At 36.7% G+C, this 24,675-nt stretch overlaps 2 protein-coding genes across 2 annotated transcripts; both read left to right on the top strand.

Annotated features, from left to right (window-relative positions):
• The first annotated feature begins 10,311 nt into the window (after positions 1-10,311).
• Positions 10,312-14,041, top strand: LOC104236274 (BIIDXI-like protein At5g11420). The gene is made up of 3 exons (XM_009790165.2): positions 10,312-10,654; positions 12,302-12,802; positions 13,252-14,041. The coding sequence occupies exons 1-3, from the start codon at positions 10,567-10,569 to the stop codon at positions 13,833-13,835; spliced, it is 1,173 nt and encodes a 390-aa protein (XP_009788467.1). The 5' UTR covers positions 10,312-10,566; the 3' UTR covers positions 13,836-14,041.
• Positions 14,042-18,159: 4,118 nt separating this feature from the next.
• LOC104236273 (la-related protein 6A) lies at positions 18,160-24,200 on the top strand. Its single transcript, XM_009790163.2, has 11 exons — positions 18,160-18,501; positions 19,827-19,908; positions 20,334-20,428; positions 20,563-20,634; positions 20,722-20,801; positions 20,892-20,976; positions 21,296-21,343; positions 21,437-21,502; positions 21,596-21,853; positions 23,558-23,681; positions 23,772-24,200. The coding sequence occupies exons 1-11, from the start codon at positions 18,289-18,291 to the stop codon at positions 23,897-23,899; spliced, it is 1,251 nt and encodes a 416-aa protein (XP_009788465.1). The 5' UTR covers positions 18,160-18,288; the 3' UTR covers positions 23,900-24,200.
• The last annotated feature ends 475 nt before the right edge of the window (positions 24,201-24,675 follow it).

Raw genomic sequence — 24,675 nt, 5'->3', positions numbered from 1 at the left:
GGTTTGTGAAATTAGATGTTTTGGAGCCTGTCGCGCCCCCTTTTTCTCGCGAAATCGGGTTTATGACATTTGGGAGGACAACTCGTTCCCTTTTGGGAATTGGGTTTTTTTTATTTGAAGAGTCGTCACCTAATGATTAAGTGCATTAGGACACTAGGAAGAATTTGTTTAGAAAAATTAGAGTTTGGGTAAGGGCTAGAAATTATCTCAAGAAGAAGGTGTTAGGCACCCCTCAAGATCCACTAGAGTGGTTCCCGGCCATGCTACAATTGTGATTAAGTACAAACAATAAATAAGCAATTAAGGGTTTCAAATATGATGGGTTGTCACATTGTGATTGCAAATAAGTTAAAGTTTGTAGAAACGAGGAAGTTGAAATTTGAGAAAAAGGAGTTTGAAATTATGAAAGTAATAAAATAAACAAGTAAAGGGAAGGGGGTCCTAGGTTTATAAATAATATGGATCACATCAATGCAATACCCGGTAATCACTCCTCAGAAGAGGGGTTACACGTGGTATTAGCGCACCGGTCATCATATCCATATCTACCCTTTCCCACCCCGTTAAGGTATTTAAACGCGGAATAGTTTCGTTACTTAATGCAAGCTAGTACCCACCCCAGTCCTATCAGTCCCGGAGGCATTTGGGACTACTAGTCCTAAAGGGAAGGGAAATGTGGGTTTTGTGTGGTTTAAAATGATAAAATTCTAAAGCGACAAACAAAAACACATACGGCAGATTATGGGAAACACATAACAATTTAAAAGGCTCAGATGGGCCTCCTCACTTAAAGACAGATTGTTTAACATGTCTTACAGATATTGGTTATGGTCTGAATTAAACTTAAATGTTAAGGAGGCAGACTGGTCTATTACACATTTCAGATAAAAAACCAGAATCAGACCTGCCTGCTGGTTGGAATTAACAGTGTCTGATTCAATTAGCTAATTTTACCTTATAGCTTGCCTAAGTGAAACCTACAAGCATGACATCTAATAATGCAGAAGTGTACTGATTTTTACAAGAAGAAGGCCTGTTGATTATAGAAAACATAAGTTCTGCAGACATTGAGTAACGTTACTACTGATTTTAGACTTGTAAACAATTCAGATCAGTTGGTTACTCCTATAGACATGCTTTCTAAGCGTTATTGAGTTTAACCTTTACGAAAATGCAGAAATCCTATAGGCATGGTGTTTAAAACGTTGATTTTTATTATTTAAGCCTATAAATGTGTTTGCCTAGTGATAGATGTATATGCAGAATTCAGGAAACTCTATAGACATGTTCTCTATATGATAGGCAGAAACGCAGAAACCTATAGACATGGTCTCTATGTATGAAATGCAGAAGCTATAGACATGGTATCTATGTATGAAATGCAGAGGCTATAGACATGGTATCTACGTATGAAATGCAGAACCTATAAATAGGATTTCTATATGAAATACAGAACCTGTAGGCATGGTTTCTATATGAAAACGCAGAAGTGCAGGACTTGTAAACATGATTTCTATATGAAAAATGCAGAAGTGAAAACAGGACATGATTGCAACGGTAAATACATATGAACATGATATCTACCCTTATGCATACATGAGTGACCCTCCCTTTTTCACTAAGACCCCATAAGTTATTACAAATCATTACAGCCCAGAATGAATAAAGAAAAGAAAAATAAAATTACATTAGAAAGCTAAAAATCCCAACCAAGTAGAGCCTGATTCAGACTTTTGTCTGAAGCATGAAGTAAACCAACTCCAAAGATCAAATTCCAAAGCCTTTCTCCTATTAGGGATGTGTCAGAGTTCCCTAAGAGTCTCAAGTGGACTCCGAGTAGTGCTTACACCCAAATATATTGCAGAATCGGATTATAGTACAGTGTGGAAGGGCCAGCCCTCAAATGTCCAAGTTCAGAGGGAGCTCAAGGTCCCAAAGCAAGGCTCATAGGAGGGGAAGAACTTAGTATCTAAGAGAGAGTGCAAGTGCATAGAGGGGTTTTTGGGGAAAGCCAAGACAGGCTGGTGGTCATACCCAACAATTGGAAGTGCTGGCACACCCCAACCAGCCTGTTAGCCACATTGTTTGGGAGTTAGGATCCATTAAAAGATCACGTCCAGACATGAGCAACAATTTGGATGTTGCCATGCTTTGAACTTTAACTCAAACACATAGAAGGGAATAAGGGTATGGGGAATTCATACAGCAATAGATGCAAAGAGACATCATATTCAATACAGAACATAAACATCAAAGTAGATAAGATTGTTGAAACTGTAAAGCAAACACATAGGGATGAAGCTGAAAGTTAGAACATACCAGTTTCAGGGAAATAAGAAGAGAAGAGTAGTAGTAAAGCCAAATTGCAAACACACAGCCAGAAGATTTCAGAAGAGAATAGAGAGTTGAATTGAGAATGTAAGAGTATTGAAATTGAAAGTGTTCCATAAGTGTTGTCAGAGTATTGAACTCAAGGTCTTAAAGAGTATTGAATTGGAAGCGTGTAAGAGTGCAGAAGGGTCGTGCCCTTTATAGTGCAATAAACAAGTAAGAAAAGGTAAGAAAATAGTTTCGAAATCAATCACATAAGGTCTCCCTTCAATTAAGGGATTCTGATTTCAAACGGGCAAGATAATTAAGGAAAAAGTTTGATCAAAATCTTTTCCAAAGTAGCACAAGAAGGGTAAATACATAGAAGTTATTTAAGGCAAAAGTCCAGTGGTACATGGTTTGTGCAAATAAGGAAAGACGATCACTCAACAGCCAGTGAAATCAAAATTGCAGGCTTTGTTCGAATGAACCAAGTCAGGAAAAATGAGGAAAGGGTTTTACTTAAGGAAAATCAGTGACAATCAATCAAACCTTATTAAAAGGAATTCCGAATCAATCACAAGTTGACAAAACCTTTTGAAGGAAAAATTCCTCATATATAAAGCATACATACATATCGAACAAAAAAGAACTATCATGTGAAAAAGCCTAGTATAGAAGAGTTTCAGGTCATAACAAAGAGGCTCAAATCCAGTACATAGAATCAGAATGAGTTTGAGAGTGTCCAGGGTCCCAAAACACAAGATCAAACTCGCCAAAAAAACCCCAAATCCCAGGGTTTTCAACTCGAGTCAGATACAGAGAAGAGAAGATAAATAACTGAAACAGGCTCAGAGGTCTCTTTTAGGGGTTCATGTGAAAACAAATAGATAAAATAGCAGGTTCAAGGTAAATAGAATGAAGAACTGATTTGAAGCATAAAGAACACGTTTTAAGAAAGCTTGGAACTTAAACAAGTTTCATAAGAGAAATGAGATAGTATAGCATTTAAGAGAATAGTAGAGGAAACATGTTTAACAAAGAACTCAAACAAAATCCAGAAGAAGGCAACTAAAGACCTAAAAGCTTAGTAGAAAATACAATAAAGGAATATAGGGGTAAACGAACACATAAGATAAACATGTGAAAGCATGATATAGAAACCAATAGAAGAAAGAACGAAACACAATAGAAGGACATGCAAAATAAAGCAAACATAAGAACACAGGAGAAGGACATGTGAGGTAGAAAAAAGAACATAAAAACATAGCATAGACAGATTCACACAAAGAGAAAAAGAAGAGGAATTAGAAAACATTTTAAAACCTTTTCAGAGACCCTAAATCGAAGAGAAGTAATTTTTGAAAGAAAATTAGGGAAAACGTTTAAGAACTCAAGTAGAGCACATACATAGCATAGATATAAGAAAACAACCAGAGAAAAACCTCGAATAGCTTATGGTTTCAGAGAAACCCTAGAAATGAGAAAGGCTTGGAAGAAGGTCCGATCTTGAGTCGGAGAGGTCAGAAATAGGCTTCTGATGCTTGAATACGCTGGAGCCAAGCCAGAGAGGCCATAGAACCTTAGATCTGTAAAGATATGAAAGGACACCATCGAGGTCGCACCTTGAAACTTCGAACACCTAGGGTTTAATGGTGGAGGAGGGTGAGTACAGGCCATCCATGGCCTGAGAAACCATGGGTTCCGGTGAGATTGCGGTTGAAGGGGGGTGAGAGAGGCTAGGGTTTCAGGAACCTCCGAGAGAGTTTGAGAAAGGGAGAGTATTCAAAGGCGGCTGAGGGATGGAAATGAGGGGATTAGTGTAGAGTTAGTGAATTAAAAAAGGTAAGGGGTAATCGTGGTCGTTGATCTAAATGATCAACGGCCTGGATTGAAAGAAAGAGTCAGTCAGGTTAATCGGTTGGGTCGGGGATCGAGTTAGATTAGAATTGGGCCGATACAATTGGGTTTCAAAATTGGGTCAATTAGGGGGGATCAATTTGGCTATGATTGAAATAAAAATGGGCCAGGTTTTAAATAGCCAGTTTTTCCCTTTTTATTTTATAAAAAATAGCAAAATAATTTTGAAAGTAAATTAAGAGTACTGTATCAGTTAATAATATATAAATATATATTTAAAAATGTTGTAACCAATTTTATAATTATAAAATGCTATTAAATCTTAAAGTAGGCTAGAATTGCAATTATATGCAATTTAGCTTTAAAAATACCAAATAAATTTGTAAAAATATAAAAAACTTACATTAACTATATTTTGTTATAAATATGAAAAATAAAATAAATTATCCACCAAAATGATAATTTTGGGAAAATTTATTGATTTTTATACTGCTAAAATGAGCAATAAATTGATTTTAAAAATATTTAAAAATTGGAAAAAATACTAAAATACTTGGGCATGCTTATATATGTGTACATATATTATTTTGAAAGTATTTTGTATATATGAAAAATATACAGGGAAAAATTGGGTATCAACAGATCCCAGTCGGGTATTGGCTTGTGTGGTTTCTCGGTCTTCCTTATATGATCGCATTAGAGAGCGCCAGTATGATGATCCGCATTTGCTCGTCCTTAAGGACAGAGTTCAGCATGACGATGCTAGATATGTGACCATCGGTGATGTGGGGTATTGAGGATGCATGATAAGATTTGTGTGCCCAATGTGGATGGGCTTCAAGAGTTGATTCTGGAAGAGGCCCATAGCCCGCGGTATTCCATTCATTCGGGTTCCACGAAGATGTATCAGGATTTGAGGCAGCACTATTGGTGGAGAAGAATGAAGAAAGACATTATGGCATTTGTAGCTCGGTGTTTCAACTGTCAACAAGTGAAATATGAGCATTAGAGACCAGGTGACTTGCTACAGCAGATGGATATTCCCGAGTGAAAGTAGGAGAGGATCACTATGGACTTCATTGTTAGACTTCCGCGGACTTTGAGGAAGTTCGATGCTATAAGGGTGATTGTGGATCGACTGACCAAATCTGCGCACTTCATTCTTGTGTGTACTACCTATTCTTCAAAGTGGTTGGCAGAGATCTATATCCGGGAGATTGTTCGTTTGCATGGTGTCCCAGTTTCCATTATTTCAGATAGGGGCACTCAGTTTACCTCGCAGTTTTGGAGGTCTGTGCAGCGAGAGTTAGGTACTCAAGTTGAGTTGAGCACAACTTTTCACCCTCAGACGGAAGGACAATCCGAGTGCACTATTTAGATATTGGAGGACATGTTGCGTGCTTGTATCATTAACTTCGGAGGGTCATGGGATGAGTTTATACCGCTTGCAGAGTTTGCTTATAAAAACAACTACCAGTCGAGTATTCAGATGGCTCTATATGAGGCTTTGTATGAGAGGCGGTGTAGATCTCCAGTTGGTTGGTTCGAGCCCGGTGAGGCTAGGCTATTGGGGACTGATTTGGTGCAGGATGCCTTAGAGAAGGTGAAGGTGATTCAGGAGAGGCTTCGTACAGTGCAGTCTAGGCAAAAGAGCTATGCTGATAGGAAGGTTCAGGATGTGTCCTACATGGTTGGCGAGAAGGTTCTATTGAAGGTTTCACCTATGAAGGGTGTTATGAGATTCGGGAAGAAAGGGAAATTGAGTCCTCGGTTCATTGGGCTTTTTGAGGTGCTTCGGAGGATTGGGGAGGTGGCTTATAAGCTTGTTTTGCCACCCATCTTGTCGAGTGTACATCCATTATTTCATGTTTTTATGCTCCGGAAGTATATTGGGGATCCATATCATGTTCTGGATTTCAGCACGGTTCAGTTGGATGATGACTTGACTTATGATGTGGAGCCAATAACTATTTTGGGTTGTCAGGTTCGAAAGTTAAGGTTAAAGAAGATAGCTTCAGTAAAAGTGCAGTGGAGAGGTCGTCCCGTGGAGGAGGCTACCTGGGAGACCGAGCGGGAAATGCAGAGCACATATCCTCACCTGTTTGAGTCTTCAGGTATGTTTCTTAATTCGTTCGCGGACGAACGTTTGTTTAAGTTGGGGAGGATGTGACGACCCAGCCAGTCGTCTCATGAGTTATCGCTCTGTTTTCCACATTTTTGCTTCTTTATGCTTTGTTTATCCGTGTTATGTGATATCGGGTTGGTCTGATCGAACCCGAAAGGAATTTTGTAAGGTTTGAGACACTTAGTCTCTTTTAACGAAGTTTAAGTTGAAAAAGTCAACCCGATGTTGACTTATGTGTTAGAGGGCTCGGATGTGAGTTCCGATCGTTCGGTTAGCTTCGGGAGGTGATTTGTGGCTCAAGAGCACGATCAGAATGAATTTTAGAGGTCCGAAGTAGATTTAGGCTTGAATTGGCGAAGTTGATATTTTTGCGATTTCCGGTTGGCAGGAGAGATTTTGATATAGGGGTCGGAATGGAATTCCGAGAATGCAGTAGTTCCTTTTTATCATTTGGGATGTGTGCACAAAATTTTAGGTCATTCGGACGTGGTTTGGTTGGGTTTTTGATCGAAAATATAATTTGGAAGATTTTAGAAAGTTTGGCTTGAATCTGATGTGTTTTGGGTGATTTAATGTTGTTTGAGGTGTTTTGATGATTGGAACAAGTTTGAATAGAATTGGGATATGTTTGTACTTTTGGTTGAGGTTCCGGAGGCCTCGGGGTAATTTTGGGTGGTTAACGGAGAAGTTGAAAGGTTATTGCAACTGCTGAGATTTTTCTGCTTCTGGTATTTTACCTGCGGTTTGGGGGCTGCAGGTGCGGCGCCGCATAAGCGGAGATTTGGCCGCAAAAGTGGGAGAGGCTTGAGGAACAGGAAACCGCAGAAGCGGCTAATGGGGGATTGCATCTGCGGAATCATAGATGCGGCTAGTGGACCGCAGATGCGATATTTGGTCCGGTAAGTGAATTCCGTAGAAGCGAGTTTTGGACCGCAGATGCGGGCACCCCTGGGTAGAACATATAAATTGTCTTCTTCGCGATTTTGAGCTATTTTTACCATTTCTACTTCGGCTTAGGAGTTTCTTGGGTGATTTGGGAGAGGGAATTCAAGGAGACTTCATTGAGGTAAGGATTTTGGACCTAAAACTTATTACTATGTTATTATTTCATGGATTAGAGCTAGAAATCATGGAAATTAAGGGTGAAAATTGGGGAAACTAGGGTTTGAGAACGTAGGCCTTTAATTGTTGATTTGAAGAACCATTTGAGTTCGAATTTGAGAACTTTTGATATGTATGAACTCGTGAGGAGATAAGGAACCTATTGATGTAAAAATTATTGAATTCTGAGATGTGGGCTCGGGGGTCGGGTTTGGCCAATTTCGGGATTTTTGGTATTTTTCGATTGTTTTCGCTTGGGCTTCATTCCCTTAGCATATTTTGACGTCGTGATTCTAATTTTGGATAGATTCGACGCGAGTGGAGGCCAATTCGAGGGGCAAAGGCGTCGCGGAGTAGCATTTCACCGGTTTGAGATAAGTAACCATTGTAAATCTGGAACTGAGGGTACAAAACCCCGATATTTGACTTGTTTTGATAAACGTGGTGACGCACATGCTAGGTGACGAACGTATGGGCGTGTACCGGTAGGGATTGTGACTTGGTCCATCCCGTAACGACTATTAAGCCACGTATTTGATTTGGAAATATTATGTTATTTCGTATTTTGGGTACTTATACTGTATTATGGGCTGTATGCCATGTTTGCGGCCTTGTGCCGACCTGTAGAAACTCTTAGGGGCATTTTTGACTATTTTTCCTCACTTTACTTGGTAGAAGCAAATCCTCAGTCATGTTTTACCTGCTTAAATGTCTAAAACTGGTTTTATTACTCTACTCCTAATTGTGAGGACTGTTGGGATGAGTTCCCTAATTTCTATTGTTGTGCCCGAGAGGCTGTGAGGTTAATGACTGAGAGAGGGTGATAACCTAATTATGAGGATATTTGTATAAATGTGAGTTATGGATCAGGCTGCACTCCGCAGCGATACTCGTATTGGATCGGGCTGCACGCTGCAACGATATATATATTGATCGGGTTACGCATCACAACGATATGACGCTTGGGCTGTAAGAGCCCTCTGGAGTTTGTACATCCCCAATGAGCGTAGTCGACTATAAACTACGGATCGGGCTGCACGCCGCAGCGGTTACTATGATTTCTACTATTATGAGATACTAATGAGCTGAGTGTTGAGGGTGAGTATTGTGTGACGAGAGCTGAGTCACGAGTGACTGAGAGGCTACCCGAGGGGCCATATTCTAAGTGATTCCATGCCCGAGAAGCCTTGTTATGATGTTTTCACTGATTTCACTCTTCTTTTAAATAAACCTCTGTTTGATAAACCGTTAAGTATTTGATTCCAAACGTTTAAACTGGAAATATAATTTTATAATGAAAACTGATTTTAAACCGTAAAGATGATCTGATATTCTGTTGATTTTTCAATTATGTATTTTTGAACTGCTCGTCACTGCTTTCAGCCCTTATTTACTCTAGTTACTTACTGAGTTGGCGTACTCACGTTACTCCCTGCACCTTGTGTGCAGATCCAGGTGCCCGAGCGACCGAGTGAGGGCTTTCAGCTGTTCCAGTATTTGACGGAGACTTCGAGGTAGCTGCATGGCATCAGCAGCTCTGTTCTCTCCCTCCTATCTTATTATTTTTCCGCATTTCCTAGGCTATTGACGTATTAGGTATTCAGACTAGTATTAGAGGCTCTAGACTCGTGACACCAGATTGTTGGGGTTGTGTAGTTTATTGTTATTTTGACTTTCCGCATATCTTTTGTTGCCTTAACGCTTATAATGAATTTGGTATTTAAAACTTGCGTTAGAAAATGGCTTAATGTTATTAGAAAGAGGGTTGTAGTTATTGATTAGTTGGCTTGCCTAGTAATGTAATAGGCGCCATCACGATCGGTATTCGGGGTCGTGACAGTAATTTGGATCGTAACAAAAGAGTGACATTTCTTTAAATTAGGTAAAAAGAAAAGCATGACAAATAAATTGAAACCGATGGAATTAATAAGTGTATAAGATCTGAACAGTTCAACAAAGTTCCACTATTTCAAAGAGAAATTGTGCAAATCTTTTATCTTTATTACTTTTAATGATGTGATAATTTAAGTCTAAAGATATTGAGATCTTAGAAATAACAGTATGAGACATAAGTTAGTACTACTATTTTATGTACTGTACATGTCATTTGGCCTCATTGGTGTACGACCTGTATTATCAACACAAATTGGCATTAGTAATGGGATCAGGAGGAGCGTAAAAGGCCAAGCTGGCCACAAAAAGAATTTTTTTTGCTGTTTCTCAAATCAAATTTTAGAAAAGCAACATGATATCCTGATGGAAGAACAGTAATTCTGATCGGTGCTTTGTATCGTGGATGTAATACCAAAAGGAAGTTTGATGTACATAACAGAAAGATGTAGGGGTGTAAATATGAATAATATGAAGTTAGAAGAATCTTAATTCTCTCTCAAGAAACACCTTTTCTTATTGTACTAGGAAAAGCATAGGTCCTTCATCATTCATTGATCAAAAGAAAAAGCTACTCCTAAAAGCAAAGTAGCTAGCTGGTTTAAGTGGACGAAAAAACCCTTATCCCTCTCAACCCCAATCAAAAGTAAACAAAACAAACTTAAAATTTATAAGTATCAGAGATTAAATAGTACTCTAGTAAATACTTTTCTTGAGTCTTGACCCTATAACACTTTGTTTAAATTAATTTGTTAAAAAAATAATATTTTTTATAATTAAAAATAATTTAAATTTATCATTTACTTCTTAAAATATTTTTTTATAATCGTAGAAATGCCATTACAAGTTTTAAATCACAAATTTTAAAATCTTTAATTATTATTTAAACTCTATGCTTAATCAAATATCATCGTATAAATTGAAATGAAAAGAGTAAATTTATCATAATTATAAATACTTACCTTAAAGTCTTAGTCTTAAATTACTGATTTGATATCATTAGCAAGTTAGCAACTAGTACTCCTACTTTACAACTGGTGGAGCAAATGAGATAGATTAAAAAATTGAAATGAAAAAGAAAAAGAAAAAGGAGGAAAAGATACAAAAGAGCCTGAAAAAAAGAAAAGAAAAGAAAAAAAAGAGAGGTTGAACCTTGGTTAAAAGGACATTTACTCTTGCCCCTTTTCTTCACTCAAAGCTGTGTCTCAGTCCCCTTCTGTTCTCTGCTTATACAAGAGAGAGAGAGAGAGAGAGAGAGAGAGCATTTTCTTTTACTAGCCATGGAAATAGGTCGGAGCTCAAGATACAAATGGGTTACATCATTTCTTGTTCTACTAACTTGCTCAGCTGCTGGACAAGTTGAAGATGGTACGCCCTTCTTCTTCTCTTTCTACTTTACTCTTTTAAGCTACACCAAATTAAACTGCATTATTTTTTTCATTAATTAATTTCAATCTTGATGAGATGTATGTACCTGCTTGGAATGAGATCTGATGAAGAATTCCTTTTTGTCCTCATTTTCAGCTTAAATGTATGTTAATTTAAGCTTATAACAAACACTCTGATGCCATTTGGGGACTCAAATTCTAACATTGGCAGAAACATTTAATTTAAACAATACTGTGTGTGTTCTTAGATTTTGTTACCTCTGTCTCAAACAGGATTACTTTCCTCCAATTTCGGAGCAACATTTTAATATGTTTATATCACATGAAAATATTAGTATTAGTTACAGTTGATTTTTATAACATCAAAATATGAAATAGAGTTATTAAAGGCAGTATTATTAGCATTAATAAGTAATCATGTTGATGTTGATGATCATGAGGTGTTATTGCGACACCCTGTAAGAAACTAAGAATCATAACAATGCAGGGCTTATGGTCCTCACTCTACACAATTAGACCGCTATTTCTGTTTTGATATTTTGTGTACGTTTGATTTACATATTATAAGTTTATTTTAATTTCTTGATGTCGTACACAGTCATTAGGAGTGAGTTGTTCGAAGGGTTGAAGGGGAGGCAAGCTATAGTATCATGACTAATTTCAATAATTACCATTGGTTACATTTTTAGGCCTACAGAGTTACTACCCATGGGACTTATTTGTAAATGTTCCTTCATATGTGACCATATTTGTGAAAGAGCAGTGCCGTGTGAAGTGAATGTTCCTTCATATCGTGACATTATTTTGTGGTACGACTTTTAAATGGGCTCAATAATAAATACATTTTCTTTGTATGGGTGAAGACTCATTCCCTCTGTTTTTCGCATAATGTGTGCAAAAATATAAATTCATGTATATTTAAGTGTTAAGATAATAGACACTAAGCTTAATTTAATTCCAAAAATTAGCTTATGAAGCTTAATAAGATTCCATAAAGGAGACAATATTGGAAACAAATATAACTAAGTGGGCGTTTATAAGAATTGTAAAATTTTTAAAAAAGTGAAAAAAAATTCAAATGAAAATGGTATTTGAAAATTAAAGTTGTATTTAAACATGAATATAATTTTGGGTTATTTTTGAAGTTCTGTGAATGACCTGAGTGAATTTTGAAAAATAATTTTTGGAAGTGTTTCAAATTTTTTAAAAATTTCAAAATTCATCTTCGCCAAAATTTTATGGCCAAATATTAATTTTGAAAAAAATGAAAAAATTCTTATGTCCAAACGGGTTCTAAATCTCAACTACAATGAATTTATATTGCCTAAGTGAAAATATATTTTAGTTATATATCTTGAGTAAAAAATTTATTATGGAAATTCTGTGTTATCTTCTCTCAGTGCTGAAAGTAAAGAAAAACAAAAACAACCCCATAATATTTACTAACTTTCTCCATTTTAATTTATATGAACTTATTTGATTGAGCACTAAGTTTAAAAAAAATAAGACTTTTAAGTTATTTGTGCAGTAATTAAAAGCTTAAGTTAAATTATTTTCAAATTTAGAAAAGATTTTCTCTGCCAAATATTTTGAGTATTAAATTACCAATCCAACCTGGGTTTTGCAGGTCCGTTAGTTAACGGTGATTTTGAGACACCTCCATCAGGCGGTTTCTCTTCCGGCGACGGATTCTCTGATGGCCCTCTCGTACTCCCCAGCTGGAAAACAAACGGCACGGTGGAGCTAGTGGAATCAGGGCAAAAACAAGGTGGGATGATCCTCATCGTACCACAAGGTAGACACGCAGTTCGGCTCGGAAACGACGCCGAGATAAGCCAAGAGCTCAAAGTGGAGAAAGGCTCCATTTATTCAGTCACATTCAGCGCGGCTCGCACCTGCGCCCAGCTAGAGTCACTGAACGTGTCGGTGCCTCCGGCATCACAGACCATCGATCTTCAGACTCTGTATAATGTCCAGGGCTGGGATTCCTACGCGTGGGCCTTTCAAGCTGAGGAAGATGACGCGCGTGTCGTTTTCACAAATCCTGGCATGGAAGATGACCCTACTTGTGGGCCCATTATTGATGATATTGCTATCAAGAAGCTTTTCACTCCAGATAAGTCCAAAGGTAAGGTCACTTCTGTTTCTTATTTGGGCCCATTTCCAGCTGTTTATCACCACGTTTTGGTCAAAGATTTGATTATGATTGAAATATCTATGTGTTGGAGAAAAAAATAAGAATGACAATAAGGAAAAACAAAATAAGGTTTGGCATAGAAGTACTGCATATCTCAAAATTAGTTTTGATGTTTTCATAACTTCTCGTATTACTATATAAGAGAGTTAGAAAAAAAATTCAGATGATCAACATGAAGCCGAGAAATAAGTGTATTCATTCACCTTCTAGCTAGTTTTTCGACGACTTTAATGCATTTCTCACATGGCTTGTACTTGAAACTCGTGATGGATGCATGAAGAAAGATATTCTTTTGATGAAAAAAAAACATGAAGCAGAATGCAACATGTAAATAACTACAAATGTTGCTAACTTGTTCCTTATGTTGGCTATTGGAACAGATAATGCAGTACTTAATGGCGATTTTGAAGAAGGTCCATGGATGTTCAGGAATGCTTCCCTCGGCGTTTTGCTTCCAACCAACCTCGACGAGGAAACATCGTCACTACCTGGTTGGATAGTTGAATCAAATCGTGCAGTTCGGTACATTGATACATATCACTTCACAGTTCCAGAAGGGAAAAGAGCTATAGAATTGCTTTCAGGAAAAGAAGGGATTATATCCCAAATGGTTGAAACCAAGCCCAACAAGCCATATAGATTGACATTTTTGTTGGGCCATGCAGGGGACTCATGCAAGCAGCCACTGGCTGTTATGGCGTTCGCCGGTGATCAGGCCCAAAACATCCATTACACTCCCAATTCCAATTCTTCATTTCAGATTGCTAATCTGAATTTCACGGCTAAGGCGGACAGAACACGTGTCGCATTCTATAGTATCTATTACAACACAAGAAGTGATGATATGAGCTCTCTTTGTGGACCTGTTGTGGATGATGTGAGGGTTGAAGTATCAGGGTCTAGCACATTCAGGGTTTTGGGGTTCGGGTTTATGTTGTGGCTGTTAGTCTTAGTATTGGTTTAAATTGAATAGCTAGCTGGTTTACTCTATATATATGGTATCCAATGTTGTACTACAGCAGGGAGGTTCAGATCGGACACCGCCCACGGCAAAAAAAGAAGAAGTTAGCTGTATTAAATAGCAGGTATAACTGTATGTCTTCTCAAGTCCAATGTAGTATGTCTTGGTAATTTTGCAATCAAAATCTGAAAGTGCTTCCAGTTTATTAAGGTCAGTATTCTTGGGCTCCTTTATTCTCCTGTGGCGCTATGATAGATAATAGTACAACTACATTTCTCTTTGTCACCTTGGCTCTGTTTGCAGATTTCAAAATATTTCATCTATAATTAATCACTTAATAAGAGTAGTATTATTCGTCGAAGATCAAAGCTAATTTGTTACTCCATTTGAGTAATAAAAGTAAGTCAATTCAATTTCAGTCAAGGAGATATGTAATTTCTATTGAGTACTACTTGGCAGAAATTTGATCATTTCCGCCGAATAGACACCTTCTTCACGAATGCGTCTCTGCACCTGTTGAAACACCAACTCATTAGCTATAAATTCAGGTTTTGTCTTAATTTGAAGAAAGGGGAGAACATGACTGGAATGTGGTGCTAAAGAACATGTGACAAGATCGTGAGCAAGATTTGGACCATTGCTCCAAGATCTTGGGTTTGAGCTATAAAGACTTGCCCACATCCTTAAAACCTTGCTTCCTCTATCTATTCTGCACTTTTCCCTGAGGACTATGAAATTCCTGTATTCGAATAGATTAAAGTGTGGGTAGCTGAGAAATTCATAAGCCGAAGAGTAGAATTGCATTTGGAAGATGGAACAACTCCGACATCTCCAAAGAGGTGCCCTGTCTTTGTTTGTTCGATTCTCTGTTAATTATTGGGGTTTTGAAGAATCTAATATAGTAACAAGGCACTACCCCGTTGAAGTCAATCAAACATCCAAACTTTGGAGACAATGGATATATGCTACTGGAACCCCAAGTGGTTATGCAAGGTTGGTGCTCATCTCTGGTGTCAAACTATGAGCACGTTAAGGTTTCGATATTTCTAAACGCACCTTTAAACTCGCTGTATTGATTCTTCGCACACGTTAGAAATGACGTTGTTCAATAATTGCCTAAATATATACCTTTTTCAAGCAATGCACACTAAATAAGTACAGTCAATTGAGAAAATTCAATGGCAGATTTATATTAAACGCAACAAAAAATCATCCTCCAAGATGTTTAATCAAACTCTAGATAAAAAATTTAAGTTACTCATAATTGTATGCGTAACTACAATATTAGAATTCAACACCAATAATAGAAAAAGGAAGAAGAAAGATAAAAACTAGTTTTCGGATCTTCTCCTTGCTCCTTGCTTGTTCTTGCCTTCAAAGATGTTGTGTAACCCTTAATAAGTCATTTTTTGATATATTTATATTCCTTAGCATTTGTATGGGTGGAACTAATCATTCCATTCTCGGATAGGAAAGATGGAATCTGCGTCGCGCATCTATAGAAGCAGACTTAGCTTTTGATTTTCTTCCATTTCGCGAGGCGATCCGTGCCTTTGCTTCATTTCACTGTTTTGTGAATGCACTTGTCTCTTTTCGCGAGAATAGACGAGCTTCCAATTCTTCCATCCTTTGCTTTTTGCAACAAATTGACATATTTTGATCCCTTATCATCCGAACTCACTCTTGCACACAAGAAACGCGTAAGGTGTATATTTCACTTCAAAAACCATGTAATCTCCAACAACAACAACAACAACAACAACAACAACAACAACAACAACAACAACAACAACAACAACAACAACAACAACCCAGTGTAATCCCACAAGTGGGTAATCTCCCAAAATTCTTATATAACTAATTCCTTCATAATTAAATCATGCATAACAAAACCGTACATAACTAAACATGCTATTTACATAACTAAATATGCTATTTGTATATCATGCCTCTTTACAATTTGTAATTTAAGAAAATAATTTTTTTTAATCTCTTATGTGTAAAAGACTGATCTTTATGTGTAAAAATAATTCTCTCATGTGTAAAAAAAGAGGTAGAGTCATAAAATTAAAAGCAATTATAAAGAGCCACAATACCAATTGATCCACATAACTAAATCATGCATAATTAATTTCTATATAACTATATTATTAATACCTGCATAATTCTAACCGGCAACCAAATGACCCCTCAATGGCTAGGTTCTTAAGTCATCCATCCTGACACTTTTTAAAGTTGAAAGTTTGACATCCACAATGGCATGTAGCAGAAGCAAAATTTAAATATTTATAATAAGGGTAACATTGTTTACTTTTATTAAATGTAGTACGTAATACAATTTTGAAGTGATAAATTCTCTTCTTTTTAGGAGTTAGAAAGAATCGCCCACGATGTTTCCCAATGCCTCAAGAGAGATTACGCTCCTTGTAGAGGTGACAATTTGGATGTTTGGGTTGAAAACAAGTCACGACAACCTAAGCTACGGTTTTGTACTTAGCTTAAATGGACTGGAAATGCTCATTAAATCCTTCTAACCACTTCTTAAAAAGATCACTTCCTCAACTACATTGTGCACGGTAGTCATTTGTAAAATATGACCTACTGTTGCATTAATTATTACTCCCTCCGTTCACTTTTACTTATCTACTATATTTTTATTTTTATTTATCTATTATATTAAATCAAGAGAAAGACAATCTTTTTTCCCCTGTTTTACGCTTGTAATTAATTGCTCATTTTCAAAATAATTTGCCAAGACTTTTTCAAATGCTATCATTATTAGGGGTTATGTGATAAAATAAATACTACAATTATTATTTTTTAAGGGGCGTAAAAAGTCCAAAGTACATAAGTAAAAGTGAACGGAGGGAGTACATTAGTACGGATAAATTGATCAATTGTAATTCTTCTTACATTATTTTTATATAGGTTAAATATATTGTTACAAAAAAACTCAAAGTAAGGAAGTAAGCATAATATTATGTTCATCAAATCCCTCTAAACACTAAGGGGTCGTTTGGTTGGATGCATTAGATAAAATAATGCTTGCATTAGCTTTGTGTATTAATAATACCTTGTTTGGTAGACATTTTGAACTTATGCATTAGTTATGCAAGCATTAGTTACACATCCTATTTGGTATTATCTTATGCATAACTAATGCATAGAAAACCATGGTATTAGCAATGCAATGAGTTTTAATGCATGCATTAGCTTAGTTAAAGACAAAATTGTCCTTCAAATTTATGCTTGATTAAAATATGCTAGTTATTATATTAATGCAAGTTTAAAATAATTCAAATAGTGGGAAATAAAATTATATCTCTAGTAAATAAATAAATACTTAGCATATTTCCTTTTTTATAAATAAATATTTAGTTCTATATTACAATATAGGTAGAAAAATCAAATAATTTTTTAAACTTTTTCATATAAAAATATTTCTCAACATATGTTTCTTTTAAAAAGTTTTAGAGTGATGGACTGGTTTTGAGGGTATTTTTGTAAACAAGCAATTCTTTAAGAAATTGTGTAATGCTTTAATACATCAAACCAAACAAATGGATAAGAAATATGTCAGCATAACTAATACCAGCATAACTAATGCAAGCATAACTAATACCAACATTATTAATACACCATATTCAACATTATTCTTATGCACCCTACCAAACGACCCCTAAGGGGTCCTTCGGTTCAAGTAATGTAGGGAATAATACTGTATAGATTGTAAGTAAGGATTAGAATGCTAATAATGCACGGGGTTGGGATTAAAATATATATTCTTTTACCATTTTTTTTATAAAAAAATTCTAATACATGGGGTTATTTTTGTTATTGTAATCGCTTATTTTATTTTCTATCTCCGCATAAAATAATATATAAATTCTTTGTACCAAACATTACATTGCCAATTTTTTTTTTTTATGCAACGCAAATATCATAATTACCTTATAATTGCAGCCGGACGATTCACTAAGAAATCACTTTGTCAAGTCTAAACTACGTTAGGCATAGATCTACTGTGCATTAGTTCATTAGTAAAGATACATTATGTAGTTGTAATTTTTGTATTTCTAACAAATAAGTTAAAATAATTATTACAACAAAAAAAAAAAACTCGAAATCAGGAAGGTAAGCAAGTATATATCATGAAAATGATTAACCTGTTACATCTGTTTGAAAGCTGAACTAAATTGACTAAATGATTCACTGAGAGTAACCAAAGTAAGAAAGGAAAAAAAAAGAGTGAAAAAAAAAGGAAAAAAAAGTCCTTTCGTCTGAATTCATCTTTCCCTATATATACTTGCCGATTACCAGGGCGTTCTTTCGAGAGATTCAGGAGAAGAAGAATAACAAGGAAACTAAGGACGGAGAAGAAGAAGAATAATGGATTTTCTCCTTTAACCTTTCAGTTTTCCAAATAACTTCGCTCCTCTCTCTCCTCTTAACAAATATGGAAGCAGACGGTGAAGGAGTAGTCCCAGTACCTTCCCACTCCCACAGCGTTTCATCTCCACCGCATGATGATGATCATCCTGATTTTTCACCCGTTGGATCGCCTGAGTCTCACTTCATTGACGATCTTTCTCAGCCGTCTGATCAACACCACGCCCAAGTCACCGCCACTCTCCTCACCGACGATCTTCGTAACAAGATCGTCAAGCAGGTTTCTTTTTTCATATGGGTTCTTGCTTTCTTGGTGTTTTTTTTTTATGTACTGGGGTGTTTTGTTTTTGGGTGATTTATTCAGCTTTAGGGTTAGTCAAGCTAAAAGGTCAAGACCTGGAGTGAAGTTTAGTCAGTTAGATTGATGATTTGCAATTGGATGGGCGATATGCTTTTGAAGTTTGATTCTTTCTCTAAATGTAGATATGTTGACAGTGAAGTTATTCAATTGGATTGATGTGGTTGGTCGGTATGTGTTTTAATATGATACTTGTAGTTCTTGAGACTTGAATTCTTTTGCTAAGTTAGGGTTTTTGAATTAGCTGATTAATATTTAAAAGTTAGAAATATTTGCTACGTCAGATAGAAACTGTGGAGTTATAGATTGGGAATTGCTTCATCTAATCTGAGACTTCCGCATTTGATTTTACAAACAACAACCACCCAGTATAATCCTACTTAGTGGGGTCTGGGTAGGGTAGTGTGTACGCAGACCTTACCCCTACCCTTCTAAATAGACCCCCGGCATCCTTCCCTCCCCACCTTGCTCTTGGGGACTCGAACTCACAACCTCTTGGTTGGAAGTGGAGGTTGCTTACCATCAGAGCAACCCCTCTTGTCACAACCCCGCATTTGATTTTGATAATAAAAATTTGATTCCAAGTTTAGTTCTTTATCGTTAGATGTCCAAGATCACATATGGTTCTTGATATATGAACAGAACTTGAGAAAAGTTTGAAATTTCTAAGTTGTTTGAATATTATAGTTTTGTAAGCTATTCATTTCTCGTAATTCTGCAGCATATTACTGAAACTTGCAAATGAGCTAAGTATATGATAATGCTTGGAGTGGAACTTATAATTTTCTTGTGCAACTGTAAACCCCGGAAAAGAGCCTACGAACAAAGTGGTAAATTGTGCACTATCTTGAATTGTCTGTACTGTAAACTGATATTTCTATGACTCTTTGGTGAATTTTCTGGACTTCCGTATGATTTCTGTAAAAGATTTTCTGCATCTATCAGAATGGATAGCAAATGCATGATTTCACTGTCTTGCAGAAACCTTTCTTTAGCAAATGCATTTGTTTTCTCAGATACATACTTTTGTATTCCCATATGAGCATTTGGCTGTGCACAACCTTCAGATATTAGAGTTTAGCAATAACTCTAGCCTTTTACTATTCCTTGGTGGCTATATCTTTGCTGCCTGTCTTAGTGGCTAAATTAGTAGTATTAAAAAGCATATAATTTCTACTACATGGTTGTTTTTATTATAAAAGCATGAACGAAGAAAGCATGTCCCTGAAATTTTCTGTGTCTTGCAGGTTGAGTATTACTTCAGCGATGAAAATTTGCCTACGGACAAGTTTCTGTTGAAATATGTGACGAGAGACAAGGAAGGTTTTGGTAAGTATTGGAGCGTATTTATTTATTTATGATGAGGAAGGATCTCATACTGCCTTCATGTTGCTTTCCTACCCCCCTTTCTGTGTTCACCCATTCTTGAAACTGTTTTGGGGTCTGTATGTTTTATATCCTCTAGTTTCTCTCCTATACCACTGCACTCCACTGCCTTCTTATCTTTACTTGTTACCTTATTTTCCACTTATTTTTCAAAGCTATAAATACCCTAAGTCTTTCATTAACAAGACACGAACAATAGTTCAGAACACACACACACACATTCAAACTCTCTCTTCTTTTTTCTACACCCATTCTTGAAACTGTTTTGGGGTCTGTATGCTTTATATCCTCTAGTTTCTCTCCTATACCGCTGCACTCCGCTGCCTTCTTATATCTTAAAATCTCAACTGAATGGCTGTATCTTGCAGTCCCTGTGAAAGTAATTGCTTCTTTTAGAAAAGTCAAGAAGCTCACGAAGGACACAGCAATAATAGCAGCTGCACTTAAGGAATCTTCTCTTCTTGTAAGTCTAACTGCTTCTCATTGACTATGAAGAATGTTGCTTTGTCCTCCTTTTAGTACCTTTTGTCTTTCTACAAATATTCCTAGGTTATTAACGTCTTTCATTCTCTTTGCTCTTTTTTTCTTATTCTGGAGGTTGTAAGTTCTGATGGGAGAAAGGTGAAGCGACTTCATCCTCTTCCACTAAGTGAGATTATAGATCCCAAGGTATTGCTCTACTTTTACAGCAACTTGATAAGTATCATCTAGACTGTAGTTGGCAACGAAGTTATCCTTCTACTTACCATGTTCTAGGTTTGTACCGTATTGGTGGAAAATTTACCCGAGGATCATTCTGTGGATAACCTTCGGCGCATATTTGGACAGGCTGGGAAGTATGTTTCTTTTCCCTTTCTTACTCTATTTTCTTTTTGATTGTTATTATTTTCTTAAAAGCAATGGTCTTAAGAAATTTGGACTTCCAGTGTAAAGCATATTACTGTACGTGATCCACACACTGAAAGAGATTCGCGAAAATGCACAACTGCAGAGAAGCTACTCAGTGGTAAGGTATGCAATTACAAATTCTACATCAGAGCATCTGAAAATTTCTAAGACCTGACTGGTCTGAAGCATGGGGTGGGTCTCAAAAGATTTGACATCTATAGCTTCATGTTGAGTGATGAAATGCTTACATTTGGAATTTCAGTTTTCCCTCCTGTTCATGAGAAATGTCATTGCTTTCGAGGTTCCAATTTGCTAAGCTGCTTGTGTTTGCATCTAACTCATTGAAGGATATATGAGAAGTTTTTGAAGTGGGCTGCAGCTTCTTTCTTCACACATGCTTTGGACATTGATTGATTCCTTTTTTTTTTGTTTCTCATTGTAGTTGCATGCTCTTGTGGAATATAACACCGTGGAAGCTGCTGAAAAAGCTGTGAGTGTGAAGAAAGGTTCTTATTTCTAGTTTATTTTGGCATTGGCATTTCAAAAAAGCTGATGGTGTTCATTTTGGTGGTGGCTGTTTCAGGTGGCCATTTTGAATGATGAACAGGATTGGAGATTTGGCTTGCGAGTCAAGCTTCTCAAGAAAACAGTAACCAATCTGTCACCTTGTTTTCTTTTCCCTATACACTGGCTAATGTCGTCATTGATGTATTGCAGTAACATATTATGTCAATCTTTTCAGAACAAACCTGGCCAAAATAAGAAAGGATGGAGAGATCCAGATTCTGATAGGAATATGAATATCCAAGCATCTGGTCAGGCAGTTAATGAAGAATACCATTCAAGTGAGCACCGTGTTCTTCAGAACAAGCCTGGCCAAAGTAAGAAAGGCAGGAGCGATCCAGATTCTGATAGGAATACCACTATCCAAGCATCTGATCTGGCAGTTAATGAGGAGCACCATTCAAATGAGCATCATGTTGATTCACCAGACGAAGAGGTTAATCTTAATCTCGTTTGCAATCTTTAGATTTATGTCCAAATGTAGTTGCTTATTAGTAGTGTTTTGGAGTTTGTGTTTAGAAAACATGAGTAAAGGTGTGACGAGACAAAGGAGGAACACTGCTCGATAATTCATATTTCTTATTTTTACTAAACATACCTTAAAAAGTACGGGTATAAAGGAAAAATAAAATAAGAAAAAAGTAGATGAAAAATGAGTGCTAAAAGTCAGGATGTTACTGTTGGAAATCAGTACAAGAATTAAGAATGTAGTTTAATATTCTTGATGATCATGTCAAAATGATTAATAATCCCAATAATAAAAACTTACTTTGTTTCGTTACTCCTATTTAAAGAGCCTTCTTATAAGTTGTTTTGCCGTTATCTGCCGAAAAGATTGTTCTCCTCCTCTTCTTCCACATAGTATTAAAACCTCCTTTATGATGTAGCCACTTCTTTGATGATCATTTGGTGGCACCATGTCTCTTACCAGTGGCCATACTGATAACACTGCCTATCTTGGTACAAGTTGGCCATTCTTCGAATGAATTCTTTAGCACTTATTCTGGTTACTGATCTAGCACTTTTCTGGTTATTCTTCAGCTACCAATTTAACTTTGTAAGTGCTGTCTTGGAGACTTGCCATATCTCTTCTGTTTTGGAGACTTGCCATATCTCCTCTGTTTCGAGGACTTGCCATATCTCTTCTGTTTTGGAGACTTGCCATATCTCTTCTGTTTCGAGGACTTGCCATATTTCTTAAAAGAATATAACAGAAATCTAAATTTATGCTGAAAATAGAGAGTGGACAAGAGGAAAAAATACTTGAAAAAAAGAGAGGAAATTAGGGGTAAATAACATGTGGCAACGCATGGAAAAGTCCCCTGTTCTCATTTGGTTATATCTATCACATCACCACTCAGGTTTGTATTAGATACATTTTGAACAAACAGGGTAGTATTAGGTTGCCTGCAAAATATAAGTTTTAACTGATAATTCGAACTAGTTCAGGGGAGGAATTTATGCATTCTTCCAAATGTGAAATTTCCTTCATACCAACACATCTGCCAAAGGTGTTTAAAGTGGATTATTCTTGAAAACTAAGTATGAAAGAATGGGAGAACAAAGAGTTTAGATGTGCAGACTAGCTTAATTGTGTAGGAAAAGGGAAAAAGGAAAGGAGTAGCATAGTCACCTTCAAGCAAAAAGGTAAAACAATACCCTCTTTTTGGCTCCCTCTCTTTTCCCGATTATGTTATGCTTATCCACCAATCATTCTAGTGCCAGTCCTGTTTCTTTTCCGTTGTGCCATTTGTCAAACCAGCTGACCTGTCATCTTATGCTGTACACATGACAAATAAATTTGGCCGGCCAAAGGCGGATCCAGGATTTAAAGTTTATGGGTTTCTACAATGACCTCAAATTAATATACTATAATAATTGGGTTCACAACAAATATTTATAGATATTTAGTGGATTTTTAATACATACACAAGGTCCGTGCAAAAGCTACTAGGTTCCGGTGGACCCGTACCTTCCACTCGGGATCCACCACTGGCCAACTGCCATGCTCATTGATAGCTATAGTAAAACTCTGCAGTTTATGGTTTCTTGAGGATCAATAAAAGCAAAATTTCAGGAGTTGCGGAGTACGTTTGCTTTCAATGTTTGTTGATATATGTATATTTTTTCTGCATTGCAGGAGGGAGACCATCGATCAAAGGAGACTGTTGGAGAGCATGCACAAAAGGAGAAAAATGAGCATAGGGTGCAAACCAGAAATCGAGGCCGTGGAAGAAGAAACAAGCGTGGCACAAACGGACATGGTAATTTGACCGAGGACACTACACTTACGTTCTCTCTTGCTTCTACTTATTTTCTTGATGTTGATCTTATTGTTGTTTAAACATCACCAGGCCATGGCACTACTTCTTACAATCATGCGGTTGAACCATCGAAACCTCCTCCTGGCCCAAGAATGCCTGATGGAACCAGAGGGTTTGCTATGGGTCGAGGCCGACCTGTTTCTTCATCTCCAAGCTAATGGTGTTTCCTCAAATGTTTGTGGATTTTGTTGCTATGTTGTCGTTGAAAAATGCTTGGATTATGAATACTGTTGGTTGCTTCTCGCGTTTGCAAATGAACTCACCGTGTTACTGAGGGTTCCTGGGGACAAAGGTATATAATCTTGTGTTTGCTTTATGTCATTATTGTATTTTTGTGGCAAGTATGATGTCTTTGTTTTGTGCAGTAATTTAAGGGTTGAGACATGTGTTTTAAATATGCATTGTGGTACGATGATTTGCTTTGTCATGTACTAATGTCCAATCTAATTTTCAGAGTAACACCATACTCTAATCCCTTGGTGTGCAGGAGAAAGATCCCTACAACAATCAATCTTTTTCTATGAAACTTGGAGAGCATACCAAGTTATAAAGTTTACACTAGGAACATTTAAAATCTTGGTTGTAGAGAAACCTAGTGCAATTCTTGAACAATCAGACATATCACCTAAAATAAAAAAGCAATAAAGAGTTATCCATAATTGAACTTCATACTATAGTAAAGTAAGTATCTCAACTTGTTTATCTGATGAGATATATTTTGTTATTACCGATCTCTATTAAGAAAAGCGACATTTGGCGACCGAACGTTTATCACCTTGCCTTACCAACCTTATCTAAAAGTAAGATTGTCTAAAATAAGCTCTCTCCTTATTAGCACTGGGAAAAGACAACTAACCGGGCCTTTTCAACTTTTGGCTTGAACATGACCATTTTGTTCCATTTGTGAAAGTATTCTTTGACCTCGACTCATATC

This window comes from Nicotiana sylvestris, chromosome 2, assembly GCF_000393655.2.
Source record: "Nicotiana sylvestris chromosome 2, ASM39365v2, whole genome shotgun sequence".
In the NCBI taxonomy this organism is placed as follows: domain Eukaryota; kingdom Viridiplantae; phylum Streptophyta; class Magnoliopsida; order Solanales; family Solanaceae; genus Nicotiana; species Nicotiana sylvestris.
The sequence above is the reverse complement of the archived record's forward strand: the minus strand, read 5'-3'. Positions and strand labels throughout refer to the sequence as shown.

Coding starts and splice junctions, on each gene's coding strand:
- LOC104236274 (XM_009790165.2), top strand. CDS start 10,567: ATGGAAATAGGTCGGAGCTCAAGATACAAATGGGTTACATCATTTCTT. Junction 10,655..12,301: donor TGCTGGACAAGTTGAAGATG/GTACGCCCTTCT, acceptor TGGGTTTTGCAG/GTCCGTTAGTTAACGGTGAT. Junction 12,803..13,251: donor CACTCCAGATAAGTCCAAAG/GTAAGGTCACTT, acceptor CTATTGGAACAG/ATAATGCAGTACTTAATGGC.
- LOC104236273 (XM_009790163.2), top strand. CDS start 18,289: ATGGAAGCAGACGGTGAAGGAGTAGTCCCAGTACCTTCCCACTCCCAC. Junction 21,854..23,557: donor TTGATTCACCAGACGAAGAG/GTTAATCTTAAT, acceptor TCTGCATTGCAG/GAGGGAGACCATCGATCAAA. Junction 23,682..23,771: donor GCGTGGCACAAACGGACATG/GTAATTTGACCG, acceptor AAACATCACCAG/GCCATGGCACTACTTCTTAC.